Genomic DNA, 26,637 nt, shown 5'->3' on the forward strand with positions numbered 1-26,637 from the left:
CCATGAAGGAAAGGATGTGCAAACGACTAAAAGACTATTCGGAGAAAAACATGTCAGCAGCAGCTAAGGAGGTACTGATTAAGGCGGTAGCGCAAGCTTTACCGACTTATATTATGAGTGTCTTCAAGTTACCTTTTGGTCTCTGTGATGATCTCACTAGTGTCATAAGACAATTCTGGTGGGGAGTGGAAAATGGTAAGAAAAAGATGGCCTGGGTTGCATGGGAGGAGATGATAAAGAAGAAGTGCTGTGGAGGTATGGGTTTCAAAGACCTTCGTCTATTTAATCAGGCTATGCTGGCCAGACAAGCATGGCGTTTGATTGACAGTCCTGACAGTTTATGTGCTAGAGTTCTTAAGGCCAAGTATTACCCACGAGGGTGCCTTGTTGATACTGCTTTCTGCACTAACCCCTCACCCTCCTGGCAAGGAATTATGCATGGCCTCGAGCTACTGAAGGAAGGCATCATATGGCGGATTGGCAGTGGCTCTCAGGTGCGTATCTGGCGGGATCCTTGGATTCCAAGAGGTATATCGCGGAGGGTGACCACTGGACAAGGCCGCTGTAGATTAAGATGGGTGTCAGAGCTGATGGACTCCGGTGGCCGAGAATGGGATTATGATAGACTGGTCAGCGTTTTCAACCTAGCAGATGCAGATGCTATTGCAAAGATTAAACTTCCGTCAAGGCCTATAGAGGACGTCCTAGCCTGGAGCATGGAGAAGACTGGAGTTTTCACAGTGCGTAGTGCCTACAATTTGGCGCTCAAACTCAGGTTACCAGGAGGGCCAAGCGACAAGTTCAGCTCCGGATGGAGAACGCAAGCTGTGGACTCATGTATGGGGCGGCAATGTGCCTCGCAAGGTGAATGTTTTTGCATGGAAGCTTTGCAGGGACGCGCTTCCAACGAGACTTAGCCCTTGTTTACTTCACTCCAAAATCCTAACTTTGGCACTATGCAAAAAGAAGATTCCCCATCACATCAAACTTGCGGTACATGCATGGAGTACTAAATGTAGATGAAATCAAAAACTAAGTGCACAGTTTTGTTGTACTTTGCGAGACGAATCTTTTGAGCCTAATTAGTCAATGTTTGGACAATAATTCACAAATACAAACGAAATGCTACAGTTACGCATTTATGGTAAAATGCTAATTTTGCTACTCCCAAATTGGGAACTAAACAAGGTCTTAGCAAAGTCAGAAGACACCTCGAAAACGATGCTTACTGCCCTATTTGTAACAGAGAGGCCGAATCAAGTTACCATGCCACAGTTGCGTGTCCACAGGCGAGAGGGCTTCGAATGGCTATGCGGGAACACTGGCTGTTGCCGGACTGGTTGCTCTTGCTACTGGATAATGTGACCGGGGTACAGAGGGATCTTGTCAAATTAATACTATGGAGAGCGTGGACGGCACACAATAATCTTTTGCACCAGTCGGGGCCATCTGGTATAGTCGATTCAGTGCACGCTCTGTTGGCCATGAAAAGTTCCCTGGAACAAATCAAGACGGGGAAGGAGATTGAGACAGACGAGTAGGCAAAGGTCAGGCAATGTGATTAAGGGTGGCAAAGAGAAGCTGGTCTGTGCCATGGGAACCGCCTCCTGAAGGGTGGACCAAAATCTCAATGTTGATGGATCCTTTGTAATCCAGTCGGGCGCAGCAGGTGTTGGGGTGGTGGCGAGGGACGGTGCAGGGAGAGTGAGGTTGACAGCTTGGCGCGTCCTTACGCGCTGCGGAGGCGGAGGCAAAAGCCTGTGAGGAAGGCTTACGTTTGGCACCTCAATGGGTCTCGGGTCCGGTTATCATCCAGTCTGACTGTGCTGGAGTAGTCAAAGCTCTGCAGGGGAAGGTGGGCAGATCAGAGATAGGTTTCATCATAGCGGAAGCCAAGGAACAGGCACAGCTACTTGTAGAGTGGAAAGTAGCTCAGGCAAAGAGGGAGAGCAATTTAGGACCTATTTGGCTCGTATAGGCAAGCTTCCGTCGTATCGGATGTGATATAATTAGAAGTATTAAATATAAGTTAATTATAAAATTAATTGCATAGATGGAGACTAATTCGCGAGACAAATCTATTAATCCTCATAATTTAACAATGTGATGCTACAATACCCATTTGCTAATGATGGATTAATTAAGCTTAATAGATTCATCTCGCGAATTAGCCTAGGACTTCTACAATTAGATCATGTTTGATCTTTCTAATTAGCATCCGAATATTCGATGTAATATGGGCTAAACTTTAGTCCCAGTATTAAACAACCCCTTAGTTGCCAATGAATTAGCTCAATTAGCTAGAAGAAATTTTCACACTGCGGTTTGGTTAGGCGCCTGCGTGCGTTCTGAACCTGATCGAAAACGATTGTAACCGTTCTGTCAGGTTAATAAAGCTCTCTCTTTACCCGAAAAAAAAACGTACTCCAGTATGTGAGAAAAAAAATTAAAGAAAATACCGCACCCAACACTCCTGGGCTATGCTAAGTGGCGTTCCGTCCTGGGCTAGATCTGGGCTGTACAGAGGCCTAGTTTTTCACTCGCCTCGGGAGGGCAGTGGGCTATAATAAGCCCAACCCATCCTCGACGAACGAAGAGCCCATACATATAACAGATCGACGTTAGGAATTCCTCAACGTTATCTCGAAGTCCCTTGAACCGGAGACCAACCCAACCATTCGTTGCCTTTTCATTTTTTCCCGTTTTCCTTTTCGTCCACTCCAAGACGAAGCAACCGCCGCGTTCCCCCAATAAAAACAGGAACCAGCCCACTCACCGGACCCCACCCGCTGACAGACGCCGCCGCACACAGCCGCACCAGCGCCCAAATCCCGCAAAACCCTAAGCCGAGGGGGGCGCGAGGCCGCGAGAGAGGGAGAGAGAGGAGGCGCGCAGCATGGCGGGTGCGACGTCCCCGGCGGCGGCCGCGAATCTGGCGGGCAAGTCGGGCGTCCGCGTCGTCGTGATCGGCGACCCCGGCACCGGCAAGTCCAGCCTCATCGTCGCCCTCGCCACCGAGCAGTTCCCCGAGAACGTGCCCAAGGTCATGCCCCCCACCCGCCTCCCCGCTGACTTCTTCCCGGACCGCGTCCCCATCACCATCATCGACACGTCGTCCAGGTCCGCTCCATCCTCCGCATCTCGGATTCATCAGATCTTCGAGGAATACTGGGATTCGAGTCTTGTGCGGATGATGATTTCGTCGTTTGTCTGTGCATCCTTGTGGTTGCAGCCCGGAGCAGAAGCCGAAGTTGATCGCGGAGTGCCAGGCAGCCGATGCGGTGGTGCTCACGTACGCCTGCGACCGGCCCGCCACGCTGGAACGGCTCAGTTCGTTCTGGCTCCCCGAGCTCCGGCGGCTCCAGGTAATGCTGCCCTGCACATTACGGTGGGGTTCATGGTGTAGGTTTAAATCACTTACGATTGATTATTTTCTCGGCCTGCCCATTGTGATCTGTATTGTTTAATTTGTGTGATGCAGTTGAAGACTCCAGTAATCGTGGTGGGGTGCAAATTGGACCTGAGGGACGAGCAGCAGGTTAGCCTTGAGCAGGTTATGGCGCCCATCATGCAGTCCTTCCGCGAGATTGAGACCTGCATTGAGTGCTCTGCTCTTCGTCAGATCCAGGTTACTCCTCATCTTAATTCTAATAAGGTGATTGGATATTTCTAGCCCCAAAATTTCATGCTTACCTGGCATGAAACCTGAACTGCTGCTGGTGGTGGTGGGGGCGGGGGGGGGGGGGTGTTATACTGAATTAGACTAAGGCTCACTTGTAGTGTTCCAGACATGTGCTTAAAATAATTTTATAATTTTGTTGGTATAATTGTGCTTACTGTGTTATATATATATTTTTGCCATTTGTCAATTCTGACTAGAATCACATATGTTGCTTTTCCTGCAGGTGCCTGAGGTCTTCTACTATGCCCAGAAGGCAGTGCTTCACCCAACTGCTCCTCTCTTTGATCAAGAGGCACAATCTCTAAAGCCTCGCTGTGTGAGAGCGTTAAAGCGGATATTCATTTTATGTGATAGTGACAAGGATGGTGCTCTCAGTGATGTGGAGCTCAATGAATTCCAGGTTTTTGTCCATGAAGGCTACTCCACTTTCTATGTTTAGCAGCAGACTGCATAGTTATTTGATTACACATATTTTTGTTTATGGTTATGTTGCTGCTTTACAGGTCCGATGTTTCAGTGCTCCTCTCCAGCCTACTGAAATTTCAGGCGTGAAGAGAGTTGTTCAGGAGAAGATGCCTGAAGGCGTGAATGATAATGGACTTACCTTGACTGGGTTCCTTTTTCTGCATGCCCTCTTTATTGAAAAAGGTCGTCTGGAAACTACATGGACTGTATTGAGAAAATTTGGTTATGACAATGACATCAAGCTTAGGGATGAACTCATTGCAATGCCAATTAGAAGAGCTCCTGATCAAGTAATGTTTTGTTTGCTTTATGATCTATATCAAAATCTTTCACTATCAATATAACTTTTTTTTTATCTGTTTCTTTATCCTTATCCACAATATCCTTTTTGATAACCATCATTGTGCACTTCCCTTGAGTTAAGGTTAAGGGATTGCCAACATCTATTTGTATTCGTGTGTTAAAACATTTTTTTGTACTTTTGGTGCGTGATAAAGCAAATTTTAAGCTGATTTGCTGTAGTGCTATTTTTGTATGTAGTTCACAGCCTTGCCATACTCCAGTCGCTAGCATACTTTTATTATTGCTTCAGTAGTGTTTTGGGAACTTCCATTACTGGCTTCATGCAGGAATATATCCTCATTGATGGTGAAGTAATGAACTCAGCTTTTTCTGCAGACACTGGAACTGACAGGTGAAGTGGTTGATTTCTTGAGAGGGATATTCAACATGTTTGACATCGATAATGTAAGCTTATCCCGATATGCAATTGGCATTTCAGTACTCATTGTTATTTGCATTTTAATTCTAATAATATTTTAGTTAAAAATATATCTGATTTGATTGATCAAAAGATACTTTTTTATTTATGTATATCCAGGATGGTGCTTTACTACCTACTGAGCTGGAGGACCTTTTTTCGACAGCACCTGAAAAGTAAGACACTAATAGATGGATCAATCATTTTCTCCATATTGATTGAAACCCTTTCTAGAATGTTTGTTAATGTTTATCCATATAGAAAGGTGATAAAAAATCCTGTATTCCTCTAATGCCTTGGTAGAATGTATTGTCTCTTATTAGACGGGCCTCTATTCATTCTTCTGTACTGTCATTTTCCTTTGCGTCACCTTTTTTCTGTTGCATATTTCAGCCCATGGTCTTCTGATCCATATAAAGACTGTGCTGAAAAGAATGTCTTGGGTGGTCTGTCACTCGAAGGGTTTCTTTCTAAGGTATTTATCTTACCTTAGCATAATATTCTGACATGCACAATTTATAACCCAATGGTTAAATGATGGATTTTATTTGTGAAATTACATATTTTTTGTGTGGACTCAACATAAGAAAGCTGACTTACTTTCTCTATTCATAAGTTTTAAGGTGCATTCTTATATAATTTTTTTGTCTTAACATTTTGGTGCATTCTTATGTACCATTGACTCAGCTGCCCTTATTGCTTTGAGAAGGCAAGGCCCAAAGAAATGCGATCTTTAATTATATGATTCTATAATCTACACGTTATAAGTTGGGACACTCATTAGCAAGATTGTGAATGAATTAAATTCTTGCTGTAAACGTGAGGGATATAGGATAGGCAAGCTGAAGCATGATCAATCAAAATTTAAGTTGAAGTGTCGTGCTCTGTTAATAATGCTTTTTCTTGAAAGTGCATGTATTATGGAACAGTACATGTGGTACAGAATGCTGGCAGCATGGCAACGTGTTTTATTTTAATTGCTTAGTAGACCATGGTATATTGCTATGAATAGAAGCATCTGGTAGTACTTATGTGTTGCCCTTGCTGAATAAGAATTTTGCAATGCAGTGGGCTCTTATGACACTTCTAGATCCGACAAATAGTTATGCCAACCTTGTATATGTTGGCTATCCGGGCGAGTTTAGTTCAGCGTTTACTGTCACAAGGAAAAGGCGAGTGGATCGTAAGAAGCAACAGACACAGAGAAATGTATTCCAGTGTTATGTTTTCGGTGCCAGAGGTTCTGGAAAGACGTCATTGCTACAATCCTTCATTGGAAGGTACATGCTGCATTTCCTATTATTTTACCATGCAGATGTCCTATAATAATTTGTTGTTTGGTCTTTGATGCATTCGTACTTGTAACAGGCAACCTTCTGATGCTCTGCCATCTAACACTGAACGGTTTGCAACAAATTCTGTTGAACTGCCTGATGTATGTATTTCGTTGACACACTATGCAGATATATTTCAAGTATCTTTTCAACAACTTAATTTCCAGTGTACTTGTGAAGATATCAACAGCATGTCTTTTAAAATGTAGTATACTGCATCCAGATTGCAATTGTTAAGCATCCTAATAGTTACATCATCTCCTTTGCCTAGGGTTGATAATATTTTAGTGGATTATTTATCTATGTAGATGTAGACTAGTTCTGAGTTGGTTTAGGTAGCTCTTGTATGTTTTTGTCTGATTGGTTTTATTTATTGAAGGGAACTAGAAAGACACTAATACTGCGAGAAATTCCTGAAGGTGATGTGAGATCCTTACTGTCTGATAAGGAATCATTGGCGCCCTGCGATGTAGCAGTCTTTGTTTACGATAGGTACACACTCTTCTAGAAGCTATTCTTTTATTTATTCATAACCCTATCGGTGGTATGTTCATTTCATCGAGTAAGTTTAAATCACATATATTTTCTTCTTTATAAGTTAAATAGCATATATTTTTCCAATTGTACGTTTGTGCTAAGCTGGTTAGATAGACGGCGAGTATTGTGGTGATAACTTGTAGTCCATGAAAGTTCTAATGTTTTTAAAAGGTTCACTTTGGTTGCCTCAGTGTCTGTTTTACCATTCTCTGCATGGTGTCTTATTTTGCCTATATTTTTAACTGGTGGTAGTTGGCTGAGATTGTGTTGTTTTCATGACCAATTTGCCAAGAAAACCAAATCTTTCTCACAGTTTATTATTATTTTGAGAAAGTTACTTGAGTTAGGCATGCTATATATCTTATTTCATGTAAACGAAATAGAATATTTTTCTATCTATATCAATTCATTGTTGCAAGTGGATTCTTAGGCAAACTGACTCTTTTTGACTGCCAGATATGCTCTTTGGTTTGGCTATTAATTACAGGTTATGTGAGCCCTACTTCTGAAAGTTGGTAATTGAGATCATAATTAACAGGCCAGCCTTGAAACTCTTGTGACAGCCATTATTGTCACTCTTGACTTGAAATCTGATTGTAGAATGTAACACAACATTTGAGGACTTCCAAAAGTTTGACAAATAATCTTGTTTATACTGCTACATCAGACTTGAATTACATAAATTTACCTACTGTACTTATTGCTAAATAGCCTGACTCATAACTTGCTGTATTGGCAGCTGTGATGAATATTCTTGGCATAGAGCAAGAGACTTGCTTGTGCAGGTGGCTACACATGGAGAAAATACTGGCTATGAAGTTCCTTGCCTGATAGTTGCTTCGAAAGATGATCTTGACCAATGTCCACAAGCTCTACAAGAGTCAACTAGAGTAAGTGTTTTAGCATTTAATTCTATAGGCATAGTTGGCCAGTTGAACCCAGATTAGATATTGGGATCAGTTTCTTACTTATTCATTGTACTCCATTGTAATTTTATCCTAGGTATTATGTGACTTGTAATGTTCTCCTAGGTATTTGGTTTACCAAAAAACCCATATGAATCATAGAAAAATGAGCATTAGAATGATACGTCTGTGCTAGTGCCACATTTATGCAGCAAAAAAAGGGCCTTGCAGAACTTTATTTTTTATTTAGTTTTGTAGTAGCTCTAGTAACACAGTAACTTACCCAAACTAAAGGCTGTTCTATCTGAAATTGGTTCTATTGTGTCAACAAGCTCCTGGGTTTTATCCTCAGATCTTTTTTTGAACAGTTCTGTGCCATTTTTAATTAATTCTTTCCAAAAAAATACACATCCTGCAACTAATTGGAGTATGAAGTGGCATAGTGGTTAAAAAGTTGAAATATTTCTATATAGCTAGCGTGTTGGATTGTTAAATCATTTCTTGGGTCATTTATTGTCGATTTGCAAAAATATGTATCTTGTCACTTCGTGCTGCAAGTGATAGCTGTTATTTTGATGTTGCCCACACTTATCTGTAGTCCCTGTCGAAGTCCCATCTATGGGACGGTGGATTATTTGTGCTATTTTGTTGACAGTCTTGACTGGTTTTGTCTCTATGGAATGGAAGCCATCTTATTTATATGCCAAAAGATGTAACTGCAAAAATATCTACTTTTCAGGTGAGCCAGGACATGGGAATTGAAACACCAATTCCGATCAGTGTGAGGTTGAGAGATTTGAACAACATTTTCTGCAGAGTAGTTCATGCAGCCCAACAGCCCCATTTGAGCATTCCAGAGACTGAAGCTGGAAAAACACGCCGGCAATATCGTCAACTTCTAAACCGTTCCCTCATGGTTGTCTCTGGTGAGTCACACACTCTTTTCTTGTCTATTATTGAATTAAGAACAATATACCAAGCATTATCATTGTAAGAGTATGGGTGCCATTGTTAGAAATCCACCTTGCTGCTGATGCTTATTGAAGTTTTATTGGTTCTAACTCTAGCTCCTAATAAATTTGCAGTTGGAGCTGCTGTTGCAGTTGTGGGAGTAGCTGCGTACAGGGTTTATGCAGCTCGGAAGAACTCGTCCTCTTGAAGTCCTCCGATACAGTGGGGGAAATAAGGCGCTTCCCACAGCTCAACCTTGCAACATCAGCTTGATCCATGCTTGTTGAGCATCGCTGCTTGGGCTTTTATGCTGGCAAGAAACCAACATTTTGTACAGACCTGTCACCAGCTATAAATTGTGCGGCCTATTGGGGGTTTCAGATTCACGACTTCATCTGGCTCCATAAAATGCCATATCTGACACTCTGTTGTGGCTAAATTAGCTCAGCTAAATATTCTTTCTACTATAATTTTTTGTTCTCTTGGTACTTGCACTAGTCTGCTGATGGAATTCGGTTTCATTTCAAACATGCTGATTTCTTGAACTTTTAGTTGAAACAGCATGAGTTGGTGTTGTACCAAGTTTCCGTTTGGTTCGAATTTGATCAAGTAAATGGTAGCACGCTACTTTCGTCTTCTTGTTATCCACTGCCACTAGAGTTACTATGGTTTTATATGTTGAACGGTTTTGATTTTGATTGACGATCCCTGATTAAGTGGGCGCTGTTGATGATTCGCCCAAGTCGGTCGAATGAAAGTGTAATATTCGTGCTCATCGAGTTCTCAACTCAATCCTCGCCACCTTTTTCTTACGTTCGGCATCGGTTCTGAACTATTTAGAAATCAATCCCTATGGCCTTTTCTGAAAATAACTTTGTGACACATGGGATAAAAATGCTAAATGATTTTACACTATCTGAGCATGGCTCGCTCAAACAACAAAAGAGCACATCCGTATCTCAAAAAGAAAAAGATTTTATTGGTCTATTTATCTACATCGACCATGAGACCATCCGAGAGGTTGGCTTCCTGTTCGATATGCAGCACGTATCACTGCAACACCGGTGAGATTCAAATCGAGAAGCAAGAAAGGCACACGGAACACAATACATCATATGAATCAAACTGAAGAGAAGTGTAGAACCACGCCCAAATCACTGTAACACCACCAATCCCAATTCTATGCACAAAAGTCATGCTTCGTCCTTGCAGAGGAGAAACAGTAGAAAGGGAATGAGCTGATCACCTACGGAAGGGACACCGCTGGAGGGCTAGCTAACATGGAGACGCCGACAGCAGCATCCCCGTCAGGCGATATGCAAGTGGCCGATCTCGCCGGTCCGGGCGGCGCGGGCGACGGCGGTGGCGGCGGACAGGCACGTCGACACCCACTCCGCCAGCAGCTCCCACACCATGTCCACCACGGACACGGCCATCGCCCATGGCATTGACATCCTCCTGCCCCGGCTGCCCGCCCGCCGAGCCGCCAAGCGGCCGAGCCGGCGTCTCTGGCGCTCTCGGCTACCTCTCTCTGGCAGCGCCGGCCGCTTGTTTACGTGTCCCAGGAGGCAATCGACCAGAGACGGGAGAACACCTTCCGTGCATGGACCAGCAAGTTAGCGGTGGACCGGGGGGAGCTCACGAGTTCCGCGGGGATGGTCTGGAAAAAAAAAAGGATCGGATCGCCCTGGGCACGTCACGGCAGCTGCTGTCCGTGCTGGTTGGCCTTGGATGGGACGGGGATTTAATGAAGAAAACGAAGCGATTAAACGAAGATCAAGGCGTATTTGCTGTGGATAGTATCTTTTAGCAGTAGCATATGTTACTGGCTAAATATTCTGAAATGCAAAGCAATTGCCAGGAATATTTACGTGTAGCACACAACCCAGCAGCAGCCTCTGCACACAAGCATGATTAGCTAGACGGATAAGACCGGATTAATGAATAGGCAGAGGAAGGAGAGAGTGTTTACTTGTGGTTTCTTCCTTGCTGCTACGGCAATCACGTTTTCACTATTTAGAATTCTCTCCTCCGGACGGATGGAATTCTCTCGAGAGTTGTTATAAAACTGTAAAATTCTGTAAAACGTGCTCCAGCTGGTTGACGTGATCGGCGAAATGACTAGGATTGATTTGTGGCTCTGTTGCCCCCACACCGCACAGACGTGGAGCAAGCAGCATGGTGATTTCTGTATGTAGGCAAGGCGATCGGGTTAGCTCTGCTTTTGCTTTCGATATCACTATTATGCCCCGGCCCTGTTTGCCAATCAGAAGCGACGGGCGCACGTCTACCAGAAAAACGTTGGGTTGGCAAGAACCCACGAGCCCCTGGACATTGGAGAGCGTCGCTGCGTCTGAAGGACAGGAAGAAAGATTCAGTGGCTACAGTGCCTCTGCCCTCGGGCTTTCTGATGAAGCAGAAATCTTTCGAATAAAACAAGTTTGACAGAATTTTCTCCTTTTTTTTTCTAATATATAAATGAGTGAGGAATGCACTCTCTTATCTATTTGACTTGGTTCTGCATGTGAGTTTTAAGTTTACCCTCACTTATATTTTATTTCATATGAAACAATAGAGATTCATAAATACAATTATATATTAATCAATAACTAGCGGCTTGTTATATAGTAGTAGTCAATAACACTCCTTCCTTGTAAACTGAACTGCCACGTTGATCCTAAAAGTAGGATGATACGGATTATGTTAGAACTCATGGGTCTGAACAAGCATTTAATCTTGCAAGTTTGCTTGAAAAAAATTGTACATGCTTTTGTGGGAGGTGGGGGGATCAAGCCGATTTTTTCTGCAATATCCAACTTCTTTTTGGCATAATCATAATAAATCCTGAGTTTTCGAACCTTAAAATAAATATAGCTCACACTTCCATAAATCAAGCAAATTTAAACATGCACTAGAAAATAGAATCACATCGAATGTCTCAGAAAGAAATTCATTCAACTAACGAATTTTTTGACGGCCTCCATGACCAACTTATAAGCTTCAGCATCTGTTAACTACATACAGAAAAAAATTGCTTCAGTGAGAAGAAAATCACAGTTGGACATTGATACCATGACAAACGAAGCTTACATTTTCATCAATTTCAGCCACATAGATATTATACTGGAGAAAGAAAATATGAGCAATTAGCCACAGATGATAAAATAGGGGGAAAATTTTGCATTAGAAGTATACTTCTAAACAAATAACATCTGTGAAGAAGGGCAACCTACATGACGTGTCATCGGACCAGGACCAAGCCACCACTGTTGGTCATTGTCAAGCTCAGCTTCCAATTCAAAACGGCACAAGGAACACATGCCTTTTTCCTTCACTTGATCTAAAGCACCTTTGAAACTCATCTAAGCAATGTTAAAGAAAGAAATGTATCCTTGATTAATATGCATATAAAGCTGGGACAAACAGAAAAAAGAGCACCATAAATTTCTTAGTTGGTGTATTTAGGCAACAATCCAACCTTTTGCTTAGCAATCAGTTTCCAAATCTCAAAATAGATACAAGCAAAGTCTTCATACCAAGTCTTATCAAACCTAATGCTCCACAAATATTCCTGAAAAAAAATAAATATGTAATTGTCAAATACTATCAGCTGCAATACTTAATATGTTAATATGATGAGTAGGGCCATTACAGAGTAGCCAGTGTGAAGCAAAGTTGTAAAAATATGGGTGCACTCTTTTGCGATCTTTACAGCATGATAGAAGACAACACGCTCGATTCTTTTCCGCTACAAAAAAAATAGCTTTACGGTTGATGACTGAGAATTTATAGCATAGAATACCAATGAAAATCCAATAACCAGGATAGATTTTAAGAGGTTTTGTACCTCACTTGATTCAGCACTCCGGAAATTTTTAAACCACTGCATATGATGCAAAGGCTATAAGACCATATTAACATGATCAGAATATAGCAATCAATCACATCATGCATACCTTAGTTTCCAAGAAATAGACAAATTCTTGTTCGCTCCGAAGTGTACTACAAGTATTGTGGTAATCTTCCCAGTGCATATATTCACCCTGCAAAAAAGAAAAATATTAGTAATAGCACATTTATTGCTATTAATTAAACATTATAAGTGGTATCAAAGACACGACCAGAATGGAAGTACATCCAGTGCCAACTTATGACAACCCGGTGCATTGACTCGGTCTTCTGCATTGATCAGGTTCTTGCTTATGACAACCCTTGCAAAGAGGCACGCAAGCAAAGCACCACTGTATTGGGGCTTATACAATCAAGGCCTCTATAGAAGCAGGCATTATTATCCTTTCAAAAGTTCTACAGTCCTAGGCTATTATCTCATCCTTTTCCCAAGCATCTTACCCTTCACTAAAAGCGGGATGGGATAGTGCAACAGCTCTCAAAATCTAGTTGCACAACAAAAACAACAACTACAGCAAATAGCCTTTGTCCCAAGCAAATGCTCAGTATTTTAGCGATGAAAACACGCAAAAATTATATGGAAAATGACACAAATGCATATAAATACAACATTAGTAGCAAAAATAGTAAAATAGGATGGATTTCCTATGCCATGATCCAGACACGCAGATTACCAACCTCTACGTGCTTCTATCCAAAGATAATTCCTTGGAAACATTCTGGTCCATCAAACTACTCTTTAGTAGTTATTCCGCTGTTCAATTTAGCTGACCCGTGTCTCTTCAGGTATTATCATCAAGCCTTGTAATTCCACTATGCACCAGTGCCTCTAGAGGCTTTTCATCACAGCTAAGGAATATGGCGATGTGGGTATAGCAATAAGACTTGGCATAATTGAACACCGATCCACAGAAATAGTTGAGCTGAGTGTTACTTACAGTATTAGGAAGAGCTAAGCGCTGGTAGTCCTCCAAGTGAGCAAAGTTGCAGTATACAGGATCAAAGTACCATTCAAAATCATGCTCAAGCCACTGAAAATACCCGTTTTCTTCAAGAGTATCTGGAGGGTACATCTTTCTGAGCTCCCCACCAGCTCCTCTCCCTTCAACATCTGATAGAAATAAGGCATACAGTAAGGAGTAAATTTTACACAGATGACAGATCAGTGTAGGCAAGTATATGCAGAAAGTAAGAGTTGTATAATGTTTTCTGATATTTTCATAACAATAATATAGCTACCTTGTGAGCTTTGATGCGATTATGGCGAACCGTAACTCCATTTCTTTAAGCTGTTGGTCATCCATGGGAGCCCAAGCCTCATCATCGTCATTATCAGGAATTCCATGGTACCGCTTGAAATAAGAATCGAGATCCTCTTTGACCATCTCGTCGTCCCAGTCAAAGCCTTCGATCTGCCCCACCCCTTGTTCCCGTTCATGATGGTCGATGACATGGACAATCTGCTTGTCAGCCTGTTCACTGTCATCCCGGCGTGCAGTCTTGTCGAGATCCATGGGAGTAGGAGTGGTTTGGAACTTGGTCTTCTTTTCACCTGTCCATGAGCTCACCCCGGCGGCATCTCGCCCTTGGATCCTCGCAAAGGCTTCTCCGGATCCTTGCGAGCTGCTAGCGCCAGGAGCGGGATCGGAGCGTGGATTCTTCATCTGCCGTCGTAGCCACCGCAGAGACACAGGCCCCTAATCTAAGAGGAATCGCCAAATCCTAGCCTCGGAACTTGTCGATTCGAGCCAACTGAAACCTGGAGGAGAAGCCGGGCAATCTGCAATCATGCTGTGTGACTCGCAAACTGCTGACTTGTTGAGGGCTTAGGCAGCCGTGACACCGCCGGGTCGAGGAGGGCGGAGTGGGCCGCGCGCCCGGCAGGCCAGAACAAGTTGAAAAGCCCATGTCCATGAGTGGAGTGCATCGGGCCTCAGTTTTCAGCATCAGGCCCGTGTCACTCTAACTCCATCCATTCCGACAATGGGCCAAGAAATCGGCCGCTCTCGGCTGCTGCTGCTGCTGGGTAGCCAAAGAAATCGGCGCACAGACGTTATACACGGGCCTTTTATTTCAAAAAAAAAAAACACGGGCGTGATACTAGGATTGATCCAATGATCGGTGACTCTATTGCCAAGGGGATCGGGTTAGCTCTGCTTTTGCTTTTGCTCCGATTATACTTTATATGCACCTGTTTGCCAATAAGAAGAGACGGGGACACATATACCAGAAAACCGAACTGCCACGCTGATCCTAAACGTAGGATGATGCAGATTATGTTAGAAACCATGGCCCTGATCATGTTGAACAACCATTTAGTCTGCAAGAAGAAACAAAAAAAAATCAATGCATAAATAGTAACGGTGCGGGTTCAGCTAGATCTGCAACTATTCGTGCACCTATTTATCCTTTTTTTTCTTCTTGCACAAATTTTTTTTCATCCTCAAATTTTGTGTGATGGTAGAAGAGGACAAGAAGTATCCATTCATATTTTTAGAAGAATTTTTTATGTACATTTAAAGGTGCATCCACGTGTTGGGAGCACGATAGCATCTGAACCTTTCTCATTCAAATTGACTTATGACTCCGTTGTCCCCACACAAACGTGGAGCAAGCAGCATGGTATGGATTCACTGAAAATGATATGATTTTAAGTATGCTCTCATGATCTATTGTACAACTGCTTCCCAAGAAAGATAATGGCTGGAGAAAGAAATGAAAAGGACACCAGAGCAGAGAAGTTGCTTCCAACGATATTTACAAAATCACCGGTCAAATAAACTGAAAATAATTTTTATTTTCTAATATAATCGGGTGTTACACATAGGCACAAATAACACCACTGTAATAGATTAGACTCTACATAGACTGCCCAACCCACTAGCTATCCAAACATGGTTTAACATGAATGTTATATGTTCAAACATGGTTTAACAGGAAGGTGATAAGTTAGGATCAAAACTGCTCAGCTCCAGCTGCACAAAACTGAATCTATCAAAACCAAATCAACGGGAGGTACATGTACAACAATGCAGCTAAAGAAATAATCAACAGAGCATACCTAACAGCATACTTCAGACCTAGTGACTTCAAGAACCTCCTCACATTCTCCTTGTAGGTTGTTCCCTTGGTCCATATACAATAGATTGAAAAGGGAGTAGAATTCCACGTCTGAAGCTATATCTTTTACCAGCTCTTGCAGTTCTTCATTATTGAAAACTTCCATTATTATTAACAACAATATCATTTTTTTAATATTTCTTCGTCGCAACAAGAAGCCATCTTGCCAGACCATGCACATCACTGGTCACTGGGGTGCAGAATTTGCATTTTCTCAACCTCAATAGACTCAACACCTCTTTTCATGAGATCCATCATCGCAAAGCCTTGCCTTCGGGTAACTTACGCGACTACTCTCTCCATATAGTAAGCACTTTTCTTGAGACAAATGGCGATCACATGATCACGGAAAACCTAATGTTGACACATGATTAAGCTTAAATTTTCACTAATTTATATGTCAATTTTTGTGTATTATTTGCATATTCCCCGCCGCCCCTGATGCCACATAGATTATACGTCACATGCTAGCTTATATAGCTTGTTTCTTTTGAAATACGCCATCAACTTGAGTAGATGTGATGAGTGCCGAACTTAACTTGTTAGATAATTTAATAACTCATCTGTGTTCTTTCTTAATAAAGTATCATCGATGTAACGTGTCATCTTAATCTAACATGCCCAACATACCCTCTAGATGAAAAGTGCCCAACCCAACCAAAGCAGCTAGAGATGACTCCCAACGACCCAAAAAAAGGAAGCAAGGTAGCGAGCTTGGAGGAGAAATTAAAAAGAAAATAAAGTTATGAACATACATTGAAAATAAAATATAGAGTTATGTTAGTGTTCTTTAATGAAATGTTATGAGTGAAGAATTTGTTATCTTAACGGAGCTAATGTAAGGTACTTTGAAGCTTTGGTATGATAATAAGTCAAGAATCAACACTGCTAACAACTCCATTTAGTATGGCATAATCAAGAATTTGGAGATTGATTGCTTCTTAATCAAGGAGCGGCTGAATGATGAAACACTTGAACTAAATATTGTATATCTTTTGAAGTAGTAGTAGACTATTTAACAAAGGAATTAGGAGTTAGAAAACATATAGTAGCATGAGATGTATGTATACAAGTGTGTGACATGTAATTGACTAATAGTGTAAGGACTAAAGTGTAAATAAGTATGGAGATAAAGGAGATATTAAGAAGGGATTAGTTTTTCTGATTCTAGAAGTTTCCCCAACCCAATTTACTACAATTATACAATGATCCATTGGTGCTGTCGTAATCCCATGGCAGGTCACAAATATTTGTGTTTTTTTATCACTCCACAAAACTTAATATCAAACATTAACTCTAAAATGACAAATATGATAAACATATTCAAGAAAAATATCTTTCATTAGATGTAGAGTTCTCATATAAAGAATGTATTTTCAAGAACAATATCTTTCATTAGATGTTGAGTTCCTGAAAAATTCTAGTGGATTATGTTAGATTACTAAATATTATCTTAAGCATAAAATAAATGTAAGTACACAATGAATTTTTTGTGTGAACTTATGTCAATATCTTATCAGTTCAACTAATGCATGGATCTTATCACGTAAAAACTTTACTTTTAATTAAGAGTCTTGTTAATTACAAGACATTATTTGAAGCATCCTAAGTATTTGGCTGATAAACATACAATCTCGCCATAACACAAAGGCTAAAATGTAAACTAAACACTTATAAAATATAAACAATTAGCTAAAAAATCTAGCAAAGAAAACTAAGAAATACTATAAATCATTTTATGTGTCACTTTGATCTTGAAATCATCAAAAACATAAACTATATAATTCTTTTATGAGAAACCTAAGTAGCAAGAACCTAGCTTTCAAAGACACAATTTTCCAAAATTTACTATATAAATTTTACCATTGAATATGAAAGTGTAAGTGTGTTTGAAAAGTGTTACATTCCAAGTTAAATAGCATGGTACATGTTATTTCTGCTTAAAAATTAAATATCTTTGTTTCATAAAAAATAAATACCTTTAATAATTTCATGGCATAAATTTCATAAATATAGTAACTTAATATGTGTGTATGAAAACATTTCTAATTATCTACTGAAATACATGACATATTTCTTATCTCACGATTGTCTAAAGTACGTGAGGGAATATATCTATATTCATCAGTTTTCACTCCTCAATATCTGAATCCATGATCCTATCACATTACTCTATAATAAAAAAAAGATAATATTTTGACTTAGGACCACTACTTTGACTGATAAAATATTTTGGTGGTTCGTGCTATACATATTGTTCACTGAACATGCATTTGCAGCACTATCTATTTTCATAGAGATATTTAAATAATGTGGTCATGTGGTCAAAAAAGGTGGTCATGTGGGTAACCCATTTGCCTACCCAACATCTCTTTCAGTGGGTCATGTGGGTAACCCATTTGCCTACCCGTTTACTCATGCTTTTCATTCTCGCCAGGGACCCATTGCAACAGGTGCTTGACGTAGCCACAACAAAAGGATCTTAAAAAAAATTGGAGCGAGAACCCGTTCGCATATGCAGAAGCCTCTACGCTACAGCAGCAGCACTATTCATCCAACCTACTCAACAAGATCTCATGTGGATAACAATTTTACAAACATATGGGTAGAGACCAATCTCATAAGCCATGACCAACATCTCTAAATCTAAACAATACAAATTCAATGTGATGAGGATCGGGCCAGAACAACCTGGCCCATGTCCATGAGTGAATCGGGCCTCAGTTTTCAACATGAGGCTCGGTTAGATTTCCTCGTTCCATTCGACAATGGGGTGCGCAGGCGCAGGCGGTCGGCAGCCGGTCTCGACTGTTGCTGGGTAGCCATGAAATTGTCACGTGGTCGTGGCCGCTGATTGGTGGTACCAGCGGGACGGCAACCTGGTGGTGGCCGCAGACGGCACACACAGAATTGAGTAGGCAAGACGCAGAGGTGGCACACGCACGCCACACAACGTGACATATGAACTAAAAGAAAACACACATCCAAGTGGCACCCATGCACTGTCAAACCAACATGCCACGCAGAGCATATGGGAAACATTTTGTTCTATAGCCTCTCTTCATGAAAACACCATATGTCGCAGGAGTACCAACTTTTTATAGAGACATGTCATTGACAATGAGGAAACGTATAAGCTTGTCCATGTTATTTATTCATAAAAGCATCTCCAACGCAGTAGAGCATATCCAAACTAAGAAAAATCCCAAACCCAAACAGAACTCTAGCAATCCGACATGCCACATAGATTATATGTCATGCTAGCTTATCTAGCTTGTTTCTTTCGAAATATGCCAACAACATTGAGTAGGATATGATGAGTGACAAACCTATCATAGTTTTTTGTAACTATGTCAACTACACGTAGATAATGTAGGAACTTATTTGTATTTTTTAAAGAAAAGCACTATCAACGCAAAATGAGACATATCCAAACTAAGAAAATTCAAAGCCAAACGAAACTCATGCCATCTCATTTTGACATGTCATGTAGATCACACGGAAAACTTTCATGAACGACAGAAAAGGTTAGATAGAAAGGTGAAGAAATCATAAAAGAAACCCTCAAGAAAAGCCAATTCCCCAGCTAAAGCAAAAGCAAAATTTTGTGAAGAGATTTGTATCTTTTAGAAGCAAAACTGGGCAGTAGAGCACGTTACGCTGCCCATCACGACCTCTAGATTAAAGCCACCCGAGACAATTCCTCGCAGCCCCATAAAGCAAGCCACCATAACTTATCTAATTTGTTTGTTTCGAAACACAACATTAACATCGAGTAGGATGCGATGAATGGCACACTTATCTAACCTTTTTCTTTGAAAATATGCCGCGGTACTAAGATAGTGTAGCAACTTATTTGTGTTCTTTCTTAGAAAAATTATCATTAACGCAATGAGACATATCCAGACTAAGAAAAAACCAAAGCCTAACAAAACTCATGCCATTTTTATTTTGACATGCCACGTAGACCACACAAAATTTTTTCACGGAAGGTAGGCAATTTAAATTAAAAAAAAGTGAAGAAATTGTATAGAAACCAAAAGCCATCCCTTGTAAAGTAAAATAAAAAATTGCAAAAGAGATTTGTTTTTGAAGGAAAATTGAGTAGCGGAGCACGTCGACCGCCGATCACGACCTCTAGATGAAAAGTGGCTTTTGCCGTTCGAGACAACTCCCAGCAGCCCAAAAAAGCAAGCCAGGTTAACTTATTAATTTATTTGTTTTGAAACATACTTGTTAACATTGAGTAGGATGTGATGAATGCTGCACTTATCTAGCTTCTTTGGGACGTTTGGATACCAGGGGTTAAACTTTAGCCCTGTCACATCGGATGTTCGGATACTAATTAGGAGAACTAAATATAAGCTAATTACAAAACTAATTGCAGAACCTCTAGGCTAAATCGCGAGATGAATCTATTAAGCCTAATTAATCCATCATTAGCAAATGGTTGATGTAGCACCACATTGAGGTTTAATAGATTCGTCTCACGATTTAGCCTAGAGGTTGTGTAATTAGTTTTGTAATTAGTCTAGTTTAATACTCCTAATTATTGTCCAAACATTCGATGTGACGGGGGCTAAAATTTAATACCCTCCTCCCAAACACCCCCTAAAAATATGCCAGCGGCACGTAGATAGCGTAGCAACTTATTTGTGTTCTTTCTGCACCATTTACGCAATGAGACATATCCAAACTAAGGAAAAATTCAAAATCTACGGATACCATCTCATTCTGACGTGCCATGTAGATCACACAAACAAACTTTCACGTAACGTAAGCAATTTATTTATATAGAAAAGTGAAGAAATCGTAGAAGAAACGTCAAAAAAGGCAATTCTTTGTAAAGCAAAACAAAATATTGCAAAGAGGTTTGTTTTTTGGAAGGAAAATTGAGCAGCGGAGCACGTCACGGCGTCGATCACGACCTCTAGATGAAAAGCGATTTTAGCCACCGGAGACGAGTCCAAACGCCCCAAAAAAAGCAGCTAGGTTAACTTATCTAATTTGTTTGTTTCAAAACACACCATCAACATTGAGTAGGATGTGATGAATGCCACACTTATATACCTTTTTCTTTGAAAATGTGCTAGCAACACGTAGATAGCGTAGCAACTTATCTGTGACCTTTCTTAGAAAATGTACCATTAACGCAATGAGACATATCCAAATAAAGAAAAATCCAAAATCTAGCAAAACTCATGCCATCTCATTCTGACGTGCCATGTAGATCACACGAAAAGCTTTCACGTAACAAGGCAAGTTCGATAAAAACGTGTAGAAATCGTAAAAAAAAACTGAAGAAAAGGCAATTGCATGTAAAGCAAAATAAAAATCTACAAAAGAGATTTGTATTTTTTTTTGTGGAAGGAAAACCGAGCAGTGGAGCACGTCACGCCGCCCATCACGATTCACGACCTCTGGATGAAAAGCGGCCAAAGCCGCCCGAGCCGACTCCAGGCTCCCAGCGGCCCAAAAAAGCAAGCCAGGATGCGAGCACGGAACAAACAGCAGAAAAAAAGAAAAGAAAAAACAGGGCGCCCTCACGGCAAGGAACTCCCACCTTTTATCTACCTCCCTCCCTCTCCTCTCTGTCTAGCCCCGCACAAATCTCTCCTCCCCTCTCGCCCTCGCCGCATTGCCCGCCGACGACCCCCGCCGGAGAGAGAGGAGGAGCGGCGCGGCGCGGCTGCGGGAGAAGCGGGCGTCGGCGGAGCGGGCAGCATGTGCGACCTGGTGGCCCGCACGGGCCGGCATCAGCAGCGGTACGAGGATGGCCGTCGGCTAGTGGCCGGGTACGCGCGGGACTGACTGACTGACTGATTGATTCCCTTCCCAATTATTGCTCATAGTGCTTCAAAGTTCCCTTCCTGATTAGATTCGGGTTGGATTGGGGGGACGATGGCTACGTGCGTGCGGGCTCATTGCCCTCTTGACCTAAATGCGGCGCCTGGTGCGGTGCGCGTCGTATTCTTCACCAGCGTACGGCGCGGTAGCATTGATTCCGGTGAATGGATCGTTGTGGTGTGGTGGTGCAGTGTGCCACCGGGGAGTCGATTGTTTCTTGCTGTGGGATTTGCTGGCTTTTGGATATACATTCTTTTTTATTCCAAAGGAAAAAAAGAAAACTTCATGTGTGCAGTTAGGCTATATTTGGATTGATGTATGCACTGAGCTGGTCGTCTTAATCAATGCGCAGTATCTTAGCTTGTAACACCTTATGATAGCGACAGTATTTGAGATTGCTACTTGTTTATTTCACTTAGATGGTGTTTAATAATATGCTAGGAAGTGGGGACGTGTCTATCATGAAGTGAGATGTAAAAGCAGGTTTGTTTGCATCAAAATTAGGGCGTGATGGAAATGAATAGTGGTGTATGATGAATAGTTTGTCTCCCAATGTGTGAAGCAGCCCTGTATTGCTGCTCAAGTCAGTATTGATAGATAGAATGATAGATACAGTTCAGAATGGTTGGTTTCATAGGGTACTCTTGTCATTGTCATTGTCACTGATAGCAAAAGGCCACAGATCAGTGTTGATATCCAGGTGCTTGTTATGATTCATGCCTTATTTTACCCCACCATGTTTTTGTCTAGAGTCCTATATAGTTCTGTTTTTCCTTATCTAGCCTTGTGTCAAGTTTGTGACTGATCTTCAGCTTGTAGAAAGCGAGTTTGTATCATGAGACGTGTCAGGTATAATAGCAATAAGAGAATCTGTAAAGCTTCTCAGGATATTACATATGGGCATGTAATTACAATATAAAAGGTCTCCTGCCTCCTAGTATAAATAGGCGATCTAAATTAACCCAAGTTTGATTAGGCAATAATATCTGGAAGGGTCATTTAGAGAAACTAGAAAGGTAACTATCTATCTGCGTGTGGTAACTTCACCATAGATCACTAGCCTTTAATGTATTCTGTGTACTTCAGGAATCGACGTTCTTAAGTGCTTCCTTGTCCTCTTATGGTTTATTTGTCTGTTTCTGATCATTATGCTAGATGCATATACCATGTTAGTTTTACCAAGCTTACCACATATCATTATTCACTGAACATAGCAAAGTTTCTACTTCTCAGAGTGGTCAAATTCCGCATTTTACACAGTTATATTGCTATTTTCTAGTCCCTCGCCGGAGTCCGGACATGATTTTATCACCTCAGAGAACTGTCTACTATTTTATCCCTTGAAGATTTGGTGTATCCTGTAACTCAGAAGTATCAGTAACCTGTTCTCTTGTACTACAACTTTTGCGTTTGTGGGTCCTAAGAAATGCCATGACACTTTTTTCATAGTGGTGTATTTGTGTATTGTCTGAATATTTTCATTATTCTGCAGGTGCATACCATTTAGGTATAGAGCTAATAATGATGAAACCTCTGATGACAAACAGAAGAAACTTGTGGAAGTTCTCATGATAAATTCCCAAAGTGGACCTGGTCTTTTGTTTCCAAAGGTACTGTACTGTAACATCTCCATTTGAAATATCCATGCAACAATTAGAATACAATCGGGAAAGTTTCAAGTTTATTTTTTCATTGCTAGTTATTTACATGGATTGCAAATTGCAAACTTGTTCTATTTTGGAGTTTTCATGTAACTACATTGGAACACTTATACCCTGTGAGCAGTGCATATTAATATTTCAATTAGTTTCCCAAGTGCCAGTGCGTCGTCCCTCAGAAATCCAGATGAAGCAACTTTAGTGATTTGAGTTGCCGATCTGAATTCCTATGTCCTTGCTAAGATTGTCTTTTTTTTAATTTGGCCTGTTGATATGTTGGCAAATACTTATATATCTATATCTATGTCATTCAGATTAGTCATTAGGTATACATGGTGTTAGCTTTTATTCATATTGTATCCATGTCATTTTCATAAACTTGTCGGGTACATGTCACCGGGCTACCATGTAAAATTTTGTTATGTTGGTTTTCATGTTGCAGGGAGGATGGGAGAATGATGAAACTGTTGAAGAGGCAGCAGCTCGAGAAGCTATAGAAGAGGCTGGAGTTCGAGGTGATATAGTGGTAAGATGTCTATAAACACTGCTATTTTTTTTTAAATTGCCTTTTCATTTTGCCCGTTGTCATTTAATATTTTTCCAATGGTTAATGTATGCCATGTCCTGATACTTTTTTTCCCTGTGCTTCCATCTTGACTTCATGCAAATGATATTCTTAGATGGTATGGAGTGTCAGTATTCATAGCACTGCATTAGATTCTATAGTGCTACGCTTAATTAGGAAGACACATTTTCTTTGGCTTGACTGTACTAAGCTGCTACTGCAAATTTATTATTATTCAGAATCATGCTTTTGGTTCCCCTCTTTGGTCCTAATTTGTTTCTGTTGTTCTGTAACCTAAATTGGAGTTACTAACATGCAGTAATAATCTTTATAGGGGAGTTTGACTCCCTTGAAAACTGGAAGCTATGTTAAAAGGGTGTAATAATCTGCTGTTGGTGTTTTTTTTCTTGGGTTGGATTCTTGTTGAATGATTCATGTTGAGCCAAGAGTAAGCACTCTTGTAATCTTATTAGTGGCTTTTTCGCTGCAATCTTTCTCACTAGTCCCACAAGTTGTATGAGACATGATTCACATTAATTTATATCCTGTAGTTGAATGAGCTTAATGTGCAACGTGTATCATGCAATACACAGTACAACTGCATAGCATTTGCTGGTGGTAAAGAAATTATACTTGGCTGGCCTGCACTTCTGTTAGATTTTTCATTAAAGTTTATCTAGCAATGCAAGCCAGGCGTACATTCATAGTGGAAGAAACATGAGGTGCACATTGTGGTAGTGTTCTCAGTGGGTCATGATGCTGATGTTGAACTAGTTACGCTGATTGGATTTTGTTGTTGCTTAGTCTGGCATGTACTTCTACTGCCACAAGTTGGAACTCTTTTGGCCACTCTTAAGGTTGTAATTGGCATTCTAATCTGAATGTTGGATAGCACAATCGTGATGACGTTTTTCTTCTCCTGTCACAATTTTGTGCTCACATGTATGATGTTTGCATAGTGGAAGACCCATGAAATCAAATGATTTTCTTTTCTAGAAGGTTCTCAAATCTCAATGAATGCATGTGGTGCCACTGAAGATATCCTTAGCTTTTCTATTAATCATTGTGCTTAGTGCTTTATCATCATGAAACAGTGTCCAATGCTTGACCATGATGGCAACATATACGCTGCTAGCTTTATCTGTCATTCAAGCTTGTGAAAAATCAATATATCTTACCATTATACTTATAAGCTTATACAGTGCCATTTGCTTTCTGAATCAGCATCTTCTGGGTTTTTATGACTTCAAAAGCAAGACACATCAAGATGCGTGCTGTCCTGAGGGTATGTGCAGAGCTGCGGTGTTTGCACTGCATGTAAAGGAAGAGCTAACCTCATGGCCTGAACAGAGCACCCGGCAGAGAACCTGGCTCACGGTTCCTGAAGCTGCATCACAGTGCCGGTACCAGTGGATGCAAGAGGCCTTGCTCACAGGCTTCTCTGAGTGGCATGACAAGTGGAGCAGAAGTGGCGGTGGTACCGACTGCGACCCTGCCTAACCGCTGAACCTATCAGCGGTCCTCCAATTTGTTCATCGTCTCTCTTTCCCTAGGCGCCAACCTTGCAGAATACAATAATACAGTGTAATTCTCTTGATGCTGGGTGGTCATTGACCCTTGATGTCACATGTCAGGATGGTTATCTAGTTTAGCAGAACGGGGTATATCTCATCAAGACGAGAATTATCACAACTTTTAAGTGTCGATTCTCGCACATATTTATTTCTCGGTTTCAGCTGCTGTCGTCTCGGTGCTGCAAGCACGCACCGTGCGCATTTTGTAACTCGCTCCTGATTCTGGAGATGCATATGCTATGTATTCCTGACTGCTATAACTGAAATCAAAAGGTCACCATTGACTGGGAGTCACAGAGCAGTGCGTCCAGAACCTTGCAATCTGTCTTGCTCGAGCAGAGGCTGGCTTGGGAGTGAGCCGGGTAGAAGAAATCTTGGTGGATTCCCAGTGCAAGTGATCCTGGTGATAATGCTATGCTGAGCAAATCCATTTTTTGACTCTACTTGCTATTCAGATGACGGCTGTTTGTAAGGATCTGCTAAGAGTTCGTCAGTTTACATTGGTATATAGCAAGGAGCAAACATGGAAGACAAAAGGAAAAAAAAAAGAGAGAGAAGAGAGCTCATGCGTGCTGAGCTAATCAAGAGATCAGTCAGTTGTGACGGACCCAACCAGTCACATTAGCACAGGATTTAATCATTGCTCTTTGGTGTGCAGTGAGAGGGCTCGAACTCTCGACCTCACGATCACTCGCTTTTAGCTACGAGACCCACGCGCTAGCCAACTGCGGCACCACCCCATTGTGATATACTGACCAACAAAAGCTTAGATACCTACTTCATGAGGCAATTAGCTGCTACGGACTGCAGGCTCGCAGTGAATTGGGAATACTGCCATGGTTGCATGAAACAAAAGTACAAAACCCAAAAATATATAATAAGATAAACAGAACACCAAGTCTAGAATTTGATCTTCGGTTGGTAGAGAGTATAGCCGCATCTACTAACCATCTAAGTTATTGTTTGTTTTTTGGGTGCGGAATCGACTTAGTGAACTATAGAACTATAAATCATGCATTTTTTTTTATCTTCAAAGGAAGCTAAAAAGCATGCACGCTAGCTGCTGAAACAATGTGTGGTAGTGCTTTCCGTACTTCTTTGGGCGCGATGACACAGGAACTCTGCCGTATCAACTATGAATTCTAAGCAAGGGCTGCTACCACAATAATTTCATCTCTTTCCCATATTTAAAAAAGTTTAGTGTACGTAACTTTGGTCCTTGTATATGTTTGAGGCCCTCTTTAGTCTTACATTCCAGGCCTGAGATTCAGCCAAAGAACTAGGCCGCAAAGTACAATGATTATTCTTCCAGTTCCACGGTACTACCATA

The 26,637-nt window shown here is 41.2% G+C and overlaps 3 protein-coding genes and 1 non-coding gene across 4 annotated transcripts; 2 read left to right on the top strand and 2 right to left on the bottom strand.

The window, feature by feature from the left end:
* The first annotated feature begins 2,778 nt into the window (after positions 1–2,778).
* Positions 2,779–9,278, top strand: LOC117838071 (mitochondrial Rho GTPase 1). Its single transcript, XM_034717945.2, has 14 exons — positions 2,779–3,120; positions 3,233–3,365; positions 3,482–3,628; positions 3,906–4,082; positions 4,186–4,437; positions 4,826–4,894; positions 5,028–5,083; positions 5,301–5,382; positions 5,976–6,187; positions 6,276–6,342; positions 6,621–6,733; positions 7,518–7,668; positions 8,423–8,609; positions 8,769–9,278. Exons 1-14 carry the CDS (start codon positions 2,897–2,899, stop codon positions 8,840–8,842), a joined length of 1,944 nt encoding a protein of 647 aa, XP_034573836.1. The 5' UTR covers positions 2,779–2,896; the 3' UTR covers positions 8,843–9,278.
* Positions 9,279–11,520: 2,242 nt separating this feature from the next.
* On the bottom strand, positions 11,521–14,560 carry LOC117837174 (uncharacterized). Its single transcript, XM_034716758.2, has 9 exons — positions 13,783–14,560; positions 13,482–13,654; positions 12,591–12,677; positions 12,482–12,517; positions 12,287–12,382; positions 12,113–12,205; positions 11,868–11,996; positions 11,725–11,757; positions 11,521–11,648 (listed from the first exon to the last, which is right to left on the bottom strand). The coding sequence occupies exons 2-9, from the start codon at positions 13,614–13,616 to the stop codon at positions 11,589–11,591; spliced, it is 669 nt and encodes a 222-aa protein (XP_034572649.1). The 5' UTR covers positions 13,617–13,654; positions 13,783–14,560; the 3' UTR covers positions 11,521–11,588.
* Positions 14,561–21,174: 6,614 nt separating this feature from the next.
* On the top strand, positions 21,175–25,603 carry LOC117840298 (nudix hydrolase 16, mitochondrial). Its single transcript, XM_034720787.2, has 4 exons — positions 21,175–21,458; positions 23,003–23,120; positions 23,611–23,694; positions 24,958–25,603. The coding sequence occupies exons 1-4, from the start codon at positions 21,388–21,390 to the stop codon at positions 25,231–25,233; spliced, it is 549 nt and encodes a 182-aa protein (XP_034576678.1). The 5' UTR covers positions 21,175–21,387; the 3' UTR covers positions 25,234–25,603.
* Positions 25,604–25,866: 263 nt separating this feature from the next.
* Positions 25,867–25,953, bottom strand: LOC117841192 (small nucleolar RNA snoR114). Its single transcript, XR_004637217.1, has one exon. It is a non-coding gene; the product is annotated as a small nucleolar RNA snoR114 (small nucleolar RNA).
* Between the last annotated feature and the right edge of the window lie 684 nt (positions 25,954–26,637).

This window comes from Setaria viridis, chromosome 9 (assembly GCF_005286985.2).
Source record: "Setaria viridis chromosome 9, Setaria_viridis_v4.0, whole genome shotgun sequence".
In the NCBI taxonomy this organism is placed as follows: Eukaryota; Viridiplantae; Streptophyta; class Magnoliopsida; order Poales; family Poaceae; genus Setaria; species Setaria viridis.

Coding starts and splice junctions, on each gene's coding strand:
- LOC117838071 (XM_034717945.2), top strand. CDS start 2,897: ATGGCGGGTGCGACGTCCCCGGCGGCGGCCGCGAATCTGGCGGGCAAG. Junction 6,343..6,620: donor ATTCTGTTGAACTGCCTGAT/GTATGTATTTCG, acceptor TATTTATTGAAG/GGAACTAGAAAGACACTAAT. Junction 8,610..8,768: donor TTCCCTCATGGTTGTCTCTG/GTGAGTCACACA, acceptor ATAAATTTGCAG/TTGGAGCTGCTGTTGCAGTT.
- LOC117837174 (XM_034716758.2), bottom strand. CDS start 13,616: ATGTACCCTCCAGATACTCTTGAAGAAAACGGGTATTTTCAGTGGCTT. Junction 12,383..12,481: donor GGAGTGCTGAATCAAGTGAG/GTACAAAACCTC, acceptor TTTTTTTTGTAG/CGGAAAAGAATCGAGCGTGT. Junction 11,997..12,112: donor AACTGATTGCTAAGCAAAAG/GTTGGATTGTTG, acceptor AACATTGCTTAG/ATGAGTTTCAAAGGTGCTTT.
- LOC117840298 (XM_034720787.2), top strand. CDS start 21,388: ATGTGCGACCTGGTGGCCCGCACGGGCCGGCATCAGCAGCGGTACGAG. Junction 21,459..23,002: donor GGCCGTCGGCTAGTGGCCGG/GTACGCGCGGGA, acceptor ATTATTCTGCAG/GTGCATACCATTTAGGTATA. Junction 23,695..24,957: donor GAGTTCGAGGTGATATAGTG/GTAAGATGTCTA, acceptor TTTCTGAATCAG/CATCTTCTGGGTTTTTATGA.